This window comes from Notothenia coriiceps, unplaced genomic scaffold (assembly GCF_000735185.1).
Source record: "Notothenia coriiceps isolate Sejong01 unplaced genomic scaffold, NC01 NC01_scaffold00035972, whole genome shotgun sequence".
NCBI classification, from domain to species: Eukaryota; Metazoa; Chordata; class Actinopteri; order Perciformes; family Nototheniidae; genus Notothenia; species Notothenia coriiceps.
The window spans coordinates 25,372-37,193 of record NW_011368673.1 but is presented as its reverse complement, the minus strand read 5'-3'; the positions used below and the strand labels follow the sequence as shown (position 1 = coordinate 37,193).

General features: G+C 43.2%; 1 protein-coding gene across 1 annotated transcript in view; it reads left to right on the top strand.

The window, feature by feature from the left end:
- Positions 1-3,597, top strand: part of ark2n (arkadia (rnf111) N-terminal like PKA signaling regulator 2n) — a 4,910-nt gene extending 1,313 nt beyond the window's left edge. Inside the window, exons 2-3 of the mRNA XM_010791911.1 lie at positions 488-1,381; positions 3,167-3,597. Of these exons, the coding sequence (XP_010790213.1) occupies positions 556-1,381; positions 3,167-3,597 (1,257 nt within the window). The 5' untranslated portion in view covers positions 488-555. The remainder of the gene's footprint in view (positions 1-487; positions 1,382-3,166) is intronic.
- The last annotated feature ends 8,225 nt before the right edge of the window (positions 3,598-11,822 follow it).

Genomic DNA, 11,822 nt, shown 5'->3' with positions numbered 1-11,822 from the left:
GAACATTTTGAATGCTTTTATTGTAACAGAGTATTCCTACACTCTGGTACTTCTACTTTTACTCAAGTACAAGATCTGAGTACTTCTACTTTTACTCAAGTACAAGATCTGAGTACTTCTGCTTTTACTCAAGTACTAGATCTGAGTACTTCTCAGACCTATTAGTGTTCTAGTAGTTTAATTCAATCGATAATACATTTCTTCTCCTCCTCAGTGAAAGCACTCTGTGGCTGTTTGACAAGTAAAAGTAGAACAAGCCAAAAACCACTTTATATGCAAGTTTGTACTCGAGCTGAAAAGCGGCTTGAATATGCTATCGTTGTATACCACATTTAGGGGGAGATCATGTTTCAAAGGAACATTTCATATTGTCATAATGTTTGTGAGTTTCTACTAAATAGAATACTGCCTTTACATGTTGCCTGAGCAGTCAGACATCCAGACTCCTTCACAGTGAATTTGAATGAATTATTTGTTTCTCCTCCAGCAGGTGAGCTCCTGTCCAGGCACATTGGTCCATGCTCGCTGGACCTCTGGGCTTTGGGCTCAACTAGCATGAAGATGGCTGACTCGGACAAGGCAGAGGATTTTGTGGATGCTGAGTCCCCCACAGAGTGCCTTGATGAAGCACAATCAACCACAGGCTCTGCCCAGGATGAGCATCTGAAGACAGAGACCACCACCAGTACCAGCTCCCCCCCCAGGGAAAAGGAGGCAGACAGCCCCTTGAATACAGAGGGTGAGCTGAGTCTCCTCTCCATGCCGTGCCTGATGAAGGAGCTCCGCAGAGACTCCCCCGAGTCCCAGCACGCCTCCACAGGAAGCGACAAGCCCGCGTCTCTTCGTATCGATGAGAGCGACTCCTCAAACCCCTGCATGATGTCCCCCTCCTCCAGCGGACACCTTGCTGACTCAGACACACTCTCCTCGGGGGAAGAAGGGGCCACTCCTTCCACAGGAAAAGACGAAGAAGGAAACATGGATACGACAAACGACGGGCAGGCGACAGGAAAGCAATCATCTTCCTCAGCGACGGGAGGGAGGAAGGCCCGGCGGTTACGTTCAGAGAGCGAGATGCCGCAGAATGCACTGGCTGCAAAGAAAAACCGCTGCCAGCCCACCGTAGTAGCTGCGGGAGGGCCGGAAAAACAAACCAATGGCAAGCTGGCCAAAGTGAAAGGTCACCGGAGCCAGAAGCACAAGGAGAGGATACGTTTGCTGAGGCAGAAACGTGAGGCGGCGGCTCGGAAGAAGTACAACCTGCTGCAGGACAGCAGTACGAGTGACAGCGAGCTCACGTGCGACTCCAGCACCAGCTCCTCCGAGGACGACGACGACGACACTTCAGGAGGCAGCAAGACAATCAAGACAGACCTTACAGGTAACATCCACTGTACACAACACATGCTCATAGCACAGAACCACTGAGGGAGTACAGGGTAGCTGTAGCAGCCTAGATATACACACTGCTTCAGATAGTAACAGTAAAACATATTGTACAACTACACATCAGAGTCAAACTCAGCTGATTGCATTATTTCAAGTTTCCAGGCGACCCGAACCATTTCCCACTTCCAACATATAGTAAGAACATGTGATGGGGCCGTTCAAAGCCTTTGTAAAATCAGAACAGAACAGGAACTGCTTTGTTTGTGTTGTTTATCAATCACTTTCTTTTCTTTTTTGTTATTTTCTCAATCATCATCACGCCTCATTCACCGTGTCTTTAAATACTAAGACCGAGTCACTTGTCGTTATATAACACATGTTGTGTCAGAAGAACTGTGTCTCATCGTTTGCATGCTGTGAAGTCTAGAGGACATTCTTCCACTCATAAACGGAGTTAATCTAACCTATATTGCGAGCTTTGCAATTCAACAAGTGAGCCATTTATATCCTCAGCCTTTGCTGTAAATAGACAATGAACGTGGTACGATCACGCCGTCACTCTGAGTCTCTGCAGTTACTGTTGGGCATTGGTAGAAACACTGTCTCATATCTGCCGGTTTAGAGATTCAATTATATTCAATATGCCGTTTTATAATGATGCTTAAAAGTCCATTTAGTGTAGTGTTTTCCTGCAGCTGAACTCTCTCACACGTCTGCACAGGAAGCTGCTTAGACTTGCTAACAGGTGGTTCTCCTCCTCACTTTAATGGGCTCTGTCTGCAGCACCTGTTTAGTACCAACACACACCGACAGTGTTGTCTGCACACCGGCCCCGTGTTGGTTCCCTTAGTTCGTCTTGATTTTCCTGATGATTGTAGAAATCTCTTGGGTGAGTTGAGTTTTTCATAAGTAGCTTTTAGCCTGGGGTTATTTACAGACCTGCTGCTGACTTCTGGTACTTTATGCTAATCCTTTCACTGTGGTTGCATTTCCTAGAATACAAGTGGTTGGGTTGGTTCTTCTTGTAGACAGTTTTTCAAAGCTTTTGTTTGATAAGTTAAGAGGTTATAGTCTAATGTTTCCGTCCAGGAGAACTACAGAGGTGCATACTTGGTGCCTATCGATGATATTAACCCCAACGCATATTTTAGTAAGAGGTTTTAGAAGACAATATATTTGGTTTCCTTGGTTTATAATTAATTGAAGTGAGTGTTTTTACCTCAAAATCCAAACTAGGGCTGTGCAATTAATCCTATTTTAATCTCGATTACGATTTTGGCCTGCAACGATTACGAAAACAACGTAATCAAAAATAAAACGATTATTATTTTTTTTTTTATTGGTTTTTCAGTTGAATTATCCTTAAAGTTCAGGGTAATCAACTGTTTGTTTTTTTCAATAAATGGATGTTTTCAAAGTAAATGGATAATCGTTTTTAATAATTGTGATATCAATTATTGACCAAAATAATCTAGATTATGATTTTTGCCGTAATCGAGCAGCCCTACTCCAAACCACAGTCGCCGAAACATCAGTTATCTCCCCCTCAGGGGTCCGTTTCTACATGAAATGTTTTCAACCATTTTTTTACATCTCGCACACAAATTTGAGTGCTTCAACTGCATGATGTAGTCCATCAGCATGTCGAGTCGATCTGCACGTAACCACAACAAAACAAACTGTCATTTTCTCTTTTTTTTTTAAATACAAAAGTCCACATCCGAAGCATGAAAGTGCCACTGTATTTTCTTATGGCTTGGCCTCAATGTCTTTAAAGCTGGCTTCAGACGTGCGTCGGAGAGATCCAGAGTGGGCGCCCAGATTCATGGGCTGCTGGACACCAGTTCGTGGGACAGGAACGGCATCGGCAGCGTTCTGGAGGAAGCCATGACGCGCTTTGCCGTGATGCAGCGGCAGACCGAGGAGCGCTTCAGAGTGTGGATGGAAAAGCTCTCGCACCTCGACTCGGACAACGACTCGTCCAAACGCTCCAGCGACGCCGTGGAGGGCCAGCAGCAGCGCCCGTCCCCCCCCAGCTCCTTTTTGCCATCGTCAGAGTCTTCAGAGACTATGGCCGCCTACATGTTGGCGCGAGAGAACAACAGCCTCACCTCCACCCCCATAAACAACAACAACAACATCCTACCTGAAGCGGTCACTCAGAACGGAAACCTAGCTGTTCCAGACCCCGGGATCTTGAATGTCTAAGATCTCTACACCACTCCTCGCTGTTTCACACTTTGATATTAGAGCTAGTTAATGCAGAAAGCATGGGCAATGGGTATTAATAGGTAAATGATGCGACACGGAGACACCATCGTCAGCAGCCGGACCCCCAGCCGGTCATTTGAACTGTGTGCAGTCCTGAAGACTCGCTGGCACTGAATCACTGTGAGATCTGACATTTATGAAAAAGAATTCAACTCACCTGTTTGATATCTGCAGCGTCCGTGACATATCTCAATAGACTGTTTAGTCAGGGCTCTTATTCTACTGCTTATTGTATCTTTCTTTGTTGTGTACCAGCTGTACACACACACACACACACACACACACACACACACACACACACACACACACACACACACACACACACACACACACACACACACACACAGAGGTCTGGTTATGTCATTCATACAGCACCTGTGCAGACATTAGTGCTAGGTGGGGTGCTGCTGCTCATAGCATGTGCCTTGTCATTCTGATCTCACGCTGAATGATAGCTTCAGCATCACAGCACAGCACTGTTTCTTTAGAGGTGAACTCCAACACTACATCCAACTGATGTTTGCACTGGTTCAGGACTTTCCACACATCTTATCTCAAGCTTTTATTTGTTGGTGGTATAGCTTTACTAGCATCAAAACGTTTTAAAATCACAATATAGATTTCCCTATATACATAAAACACAAAAATCGAAATAAGACGTAATTAGATTAGCCGTGTTTACATTTTGTAATGTTTGCCTTTCTGTTACATTTGCTGCTATCGCTGCCTCTGCGCAGTAACAAGAAACTTGTGGGGGGGTGTGACTCCCAATGTTTATTTTTAGTAGCCTATGTATAGATTATGGACATCAGATGAGGTTCCTATGTTGCCGCTATTAGCTGCAATGTGCATCTAGACGTTTACTATTTGCCAAGTTATTTGATTCTTCTGGTCTGCCAGCTCACCTGCGTCTCCTGAGGCGCCGCGTGTCCCTCAGCTTGCCTTTTTAAAACCGGCATCAAACTAACAGATACATAGCAGTGATACAGCTGCAGTGAATGGTGCATGGCAATGTTTACCCATGTCCTAAAGTGACTGATCAAGTGGCCTTTGGTTCAGATCCTGTGGTCTTTGAGGCTCTCCTCCTCACTCTGCTTCTACACTGCTGCTAACACTCGCCATCTCTGACATGGATGAAGGAGTCGTTGGCGTAATCATATTTATAGTTAGGGTGTTACAAAAAAAGTTACATTTTCTGTATGTGTATATGTAGCCCGATGATGACGGAGCCACAGGTTTCCCCCTGTTAGCATGTGGTTTTATTAGTATATAGAATGTGCAAGGCCAAGTTAGTTTCATCAGCATGTGTGCTAACGCTGATCCACGGTGACTGACAGCTTTAGTTGTTTTTCTCTTGGCCTTGTGGTTTTGTTTCAGATTGTGTGAATATTGGTGTTTTGTTTTAGTTCACGGTGCATTGTTACTTACATTCTGGGTTTCAAATGAATCCAACAGCTGCTGTCCTGCAACTGGAACGACCTTTAAATCAACACGAGTGCATACGATCACAAAGCAGTGTGTGCGTTAGAAACACAAAGGACAGTCCATTGTTTACCAAAGAGGCTCTCCTGGTTTACATCCGTCCTTTTTCTATCTTTACTACACAGCCTTCGGTACCTGCTACCCGCTATCCGCTACCTGTTACCCGCTACCGTCCGCTACCTGTTACCCGCTACCCGTTACCCGCTACCTGCTACCCGCCTACTTCAGCCCAATCATCTGTTCATAGGTCCGCAGTGTTCTGTCACAGTACATGCTGTGCAGACCACACACACACACAAACACACACTCTCTCACTTTCTCTCACTTTCTCTCTCTCTCTCTCTCTCTCTCTCTCTCTCTCTCTCTCTCTCTCTCTCTCTCTCTCTCTCTCTCTCTCTCTCTCACACACACACACACACTTTCTCCCCCCCCTCTCTCTCTCTCACACACACACTTTTCTCTCTCTCACACACACACTCTCTCTCTCTCACACACACACTTTTCTCTCTCTCTCTCTCACACACACACACACTTTCTCCCCCTCACTCTCTCTCTCACTTTCTCCTCTCTCTCACACACACACACACACACACACACACACACACTCTGGTCTGATGACAGCAGTGTGTGTCTCTTACAGGGTAGAACACAGAGAGTTGTGCTCTGATTGATTATCCCTCTGCATTTCATGGTCGGACTGATGGTTTTTGTAAATGACTGTATTTTAGTGTAGTTTTTACGTGAATGGCTGTTATTTTAAAAGCAATAAATGGAGAGAAAAATAAATGCTAACGTTTTTTTTATTTACTCTTATATAAAGATTGTCTGATTCTGATTTCTTTAAAAGTCTGACCTTTCTTTGTTTGTCTTAGAATTATCATTTTAAATGCAATTAAAGTGAACATTATATATTATAATCTATCAAATAACTTGATACCATCTGCCCCAAGTTAAAGGACTTCCTCTCAATCTAAGACACTTCAAATGAAAGTAATCCAGATTACTTGACTGCTTATAAAATCCAAGTAAGACTGAGTTTACCCGATTGATGTCTTTATCAGTATCAACTTGAAGAGGCTCTATTCTGCTTTTTGGGGTATTCCTTCACCTGTAGGAATGTAAACCTGTCACAGTAGAGACACACAATACAAATGTGAAAATAAGCATAATATGTCCTCTTTAAAATACAGTTATTCCAAATGTTTTCAAAGTTCTTCCATAAGAGGCGCTTTCACACCGGAGTACTTTTCCCGTTTAGTCCCGATAGTTCCTGGGATTTTGCGTTCACACCAAAAAGAGAACTTTGTTCATGAGAACTTTTCCCCCCATTTTTAGTGCCTGCTAGAGAGGTGGGACTATCCTGGGGAGGAAAAAGTACCAATTTCTGATTGGCTGGACGAATTGCAAACCACGCCCCGTAAAACTGAAAAGATTTGTGAAGCCGCCATTTTTTTTCATGGCATTAGCATTATTAGCATTAGCCCCACGCACCAACGCAGAGAGACTAACTTATGGCAACACAACAAAAAACATGGGAGCGGTGGAGATGAGGAGGTGTCGGCGTTCTGGCGATTTACTCGGAAGGCTTCAGTAGAAGCTGCTGGGAGTCCCAGCAGCTTCTACTGAAGCCAGTCCCCAACACCGGGGACTTCCGGCAGCTTCTACTGAAGCCAGTCCCCAACTCCGGGGACTTCCGGCCGGGGACTCCGGGTGGCAGTATACGCCGTGAAGTTGTTGCGGCCTGCCAGTAAACCCAAAGCAGAAGAAGAAGAAGTGACGTCAGCGGCTTCATTTGCCTAAATCCTTCCTCAGGGACTTATTCCGGTGTGAACGCGATCTGCTCTTTAGTTCCATGGGGGAACTAAGTGCTGGGAACAAAGTGCTGGGAAAGTACTTGGTTTGAATTGGCATGCGTTTATGTAAATTAAAAAACANCAAACACATTAGGACTAACATGAAATGGGACCCAGTCCCAGTGTAAAAAAAAAGTTCAGAGTCTGTCTGGTACCTACCCAGAGGTCTATTTAAACACAAGGTGGACCATGTTCCCTATTCCGAGATAAAGTCTAGTACCTTACCCAGACGGTATTAACACAAGATTGGACCAGTCCAGTGCTATTTGCCCATTTATTTACAAAATGATAGCTACCTACATTTTACCAGATGCTGTATTTGTCTAAAACACAATCCATCATTTTATATTACGAATACAATACCCAAAATACATTTCATCACATCCATCAGGTTGTGTCTTATTGAAACTCTTAAAACAGAATTGTTTCAAACTGCATTTGAACACCCTTTTTTTTTTGTATCTATACAAAGCACGAAGACTTTTCTAGGACTCAAGAAGATAATTTCACGTTGAGGATAATTGTTAATTTGTCAAGTCTTTCTTAGATCAAAAAGGCGTGAGGTCTGTTGGGCTTTTAGTATGGCCACTTGTAGGGGCAGCAGAATATTAATTTAATGGATTGTGTCTTTGGGATCATAACACTCTTTAGTGCACTGATTCTTTTAAGTCCATTCTTTTATTTAGGTTTAAATTCTTTAAAACATTAGGAATGAATGCTTATGGGCTATGACTCAATTAAATGTACTTTTGAATCAGTCTTACATATTGTAACACAAGATCCCCAAATCGAATGGATTTTTTTTATAATGAGCCTCCCATTATGGATTTTTTTTTTTTAAATGTTTAGCCCAATGCAGCTATTGTATGTTCAAGTGTCATTTCATTTTATCCTAGCAGATAGTTTTATTTTACGTGAGTGGAAGCATTACACTCTTTACACATTTTATAATATGTGTTGTGATTATGTTGTTTTAGAACCACAAGCCTCCCCGGGCTGATAAACCTCTCTCTGCTGTCCCCCCTAATTGGGAGCGCCAATAACTGAAAGTGATGAAGGTGAGACGAGGCGGCCGTGTTTCTTATCTCGTACTCTTACTTCGGCCAACCGTTTCCTATTTTCGTTACGGTTTCGGCCAAAGAATTTCCCATTCGGTTGTACCCCTAATAAAAAACCTATAAAATTACAATGAAACATTAGGAAACGGAAACGCTTTTCATCAATGTTTTGATGTCTTTTCACCCCTGAAGCATATCATGGCCTGACAACAATTGAAACCGGTGTGTGGCTGTGTTTGTGTGTGTTGTGTGTGTGTGTGTGTGTGTGTGTGTGTGTGTGTGGTGTGTGTGTGTGTTGGTGTGTGTGTGTGTGGTGTTGCTGTGTGTGGTGTGTGTGTGTGTGTGGGTGTGGTGTGGTGGTGTGTGTGTGTGTGTGATTAGTGCGGGGATGCGACTAACAGGAATAACCCGATTAGTCCGGAAATAAAATGTTTGGCAACACTACGATATTTAGCAACAGGGAAAATGCAACTTTGCAATGCCGACGATTTAGGAATATCGCAACCATCAGTCAGCCGTGCCATAAACCAAACCATCAGCGCGCTCTCTAGACCACATATCATCCAACAGTTTATCCGGTTTCCTTTGGACAATCAACAACTACACAGGATCAAAGCCAACTTCATGGCAATTGCAGGTATGCCCGGTGTGGTCGGTGCTATTGACGGGACGCACATAAAAATAATTGCGCCATCAAAAGATGAGGACGTGTTCGTCAATAGAAAGAAAGTACATTCCATCAACACGCAGATTGTTTTCATTCATCATGATAGGGGGACTTGAACGGCGGTATGGGCTGTTATTGAAAGTGTTTAAGTGCTGGAAATATGCTCATTGGATAATAGTTTGCAGGGTGCTTTTAATTGCCTCCTCGATTTAATGCAATTTACGTATTTTTATTGTTTGCTCTCTCTCTTTAACGTGCATATACAACGTCATTATCGTGGTCTGCACAAATTTGTCATCATGCGTGTATTCTGCTAACTGCACTGTCCATAACTATTTGATAGGAATACATTTCTAGCCTAGGCTATTTCCTTGTTTTTCGGTGATTTAGTGGGCTCGTTTGTGGGATGTTGCGGATGAGTTTCACCGAGACCGCCTACTCTGAACAACCAATCACCGTACTGACCGCTTCTAAACTCATGCACGAGAATCGACGTCATCCATAGCAACGGCGCGTCACTCTTAGTTCACTCTTAGTGATTTATCCTTAGTATGAGTAGGTCTCAGCGGCTTTGTGAATAACTTTTAAGAAAAAACTCCTACGTAAAATGTTTTAGCGCGAGTTAGGAGCACTCCTAGCGGTAAGATAAAATGCTTTGTGAATACGGCCCCAGGTGTATATCGGTATGTAGTGTCTCTACTTTAAAGAGTCCTCTTTAAATCATAATTATGGCAGCCCATTGATATCGAAAGTTTAGTTTAGTTGATTTGTGTATAGTGTCGTGAACAGTCCATGTATTAACTGTCACAAAAAACACCTGTTGTCCAGATGATAATAGACACCTTTTAAAATCACAATACATCAACAGCATTAGTTGAAAGTTCTGCCTATAGAGAGGCGAAGTCCCGCCCATCTACTTCCGACCCATGGGACCTTATTTAGGATAAATTATGTATTGAAGTCAATGGGGAGAGAAAGATTATCTCTCGATCCCGTTTGAATTGTGCCACAAATTAATTTGTCAATTAAAAAAATAATTTCCATGTCAAAAAAGTCACAGTTTGTCGTAAAACAGAAAGACTACAAATCCCAGAGTCCCGGTCCCGCATGCTGGCTCTAATGAACTGACTAACTCCCCTTGTGTGTATGTACAGCTCTCAACGTGCCCAGACTTGGAGTGATTTTCGCCTCATTCTGAAAGAAAGAAGTGAAATGTGCCAACGTGACGGCCGTCTTGGTGTGTGGTGCGAGATGGGAGATGTAGTTCATTGAGCGGTTTCACGCAAAAAAAGTGTTACTTCAAAGTTTTACGACACATTTTTATTTTTTTTGACTTGCAAAATTATCTTTTAAATTGACAGACATCATATGTGTAATTCATGGCACAATTCAAACGGGATCAAAAGGTAATCTTTCTCTCTCCATTGACTTCAATACATACCTTTTCAGAAATAAGGTCCCATGGAGGTCCCCCGGAAAGGGAGGGACTTCGCCTTTCCATTAAAAAGCGTTATTCGCCCATAGTGAGTTCTGTGTGTAGGAGAGAGAGTAAGCGCCACCATAGGTACACAACATAATGACACGTCTCATTGTGGTCTTTCATCCTGTAGACAAACAGTCTAGACAACAGCCTCGTTTTGAACAATACAGCTTCACCCTCACCCACAGAGGTGCCACGAGGGGTCAGAGGTCAAACTGACACCTGCCGCTAGGGGGACATATGGAGCTCACAGAGGGAGGACAATGAGGGGGAGTGGAGCTATGCAGAGGGAGAGAAAGGGCCTCCTGAAACCAAAGCCCTTCAGCCGGCTCTTTTCACCCCTCAGGGCAGAACATCAGCTGTATGCTAATTTTCTACAGGCCAGTGGTGTCCTCACAGAGCAGAGAGTGTGCTCTGAGAGACATAAATAAGTGTCTCGCAGATGTCTTTTTAGTCTAAGAGATGCAGCTTGAGCTTCTGTGTTGTACCACTGCTGCTGCGGGTTTATTCAAAGTGACAGCTCACTTGTTAATGACCACCAGAGGGCTTTACACCAACACTCAAACGGCATGACTAATTCTAATCACCAGAGAGAAAAGTATAACGTTTTACACGCATGCTGGGCTAAAGAAATGTTAAAAGTGCAGCTGGGCTCTCACCAACTTTATTCTCTCATGGACTGTGATCAATTCTGCCAAAAGAAAAGATGGTAAGATGTTTAGATCTGAACTAATGTATCAACTAATTCCTACATTTATGGACAGAACAATTATCAGCAACTTTTTTAATGCATTTATCACATCCTTTAGTCATTTTTCAATCAAATATAGTGTGAAAAAGCAGAATATTCTCAAATTTCAGCTGAAAAATGACATGATTTGTTGTTGCATTTCTAAAAGGGTTGCATTGAAGTAGAAGACAATACGACATATGGCCATATGTCGTATAAACGTTGCCTCGGCTACTGTTTTCATGTTATGCAGTAGATGTGTAGTATTAAGTTTGGACAGTACCTGTTATGTGTAAGTGAAGGACACTGATTGCACTGTGAGGAGCTCTTTGTGTGTCTCCAGGCTTAAAGCATTAGATGGTGGGAACAGGAAGACGTGGACATATGGGACGAAGAGTCTTTGACCCCCCCCAGCCTCCCAAAGCCCATCTGTTCCTCCCCCTCAGGCTCAACACTACAGGCAGGGAGGATACCAGGACACACACACTTTCAGAGCATATCTGCTGTACAGGAAATGGCTTATCGTGATGTTTTTCAAAAGGAAATATAATGATATTTATTGTCATTATTATGTTTATATTTTCTGAATTTAAATAAAAAATAGAGATAATACTGATATTTAAAATATTTAATTTAAAAAAAGACAATAATAATAATATATTTTAATGTATTTAATATTTTTTCTTTAATTAATTACATTGTGAGTACCTTACATTATCTGTTGTGCTGGTGGATTCAGTCATGGAGCGGGCGGGCTGTCTAAAACACAGACGCACCGCCCCTGCGCTCCTCCCATTGGTGGAGCCGGCTGCCAGTCGCGGAGGTTCCTGATCGGGGGGGCGTCCGGTGATTGGTTGCCGGGATTGGTGTGTGCTTGCTGGGTTAGCCTGTC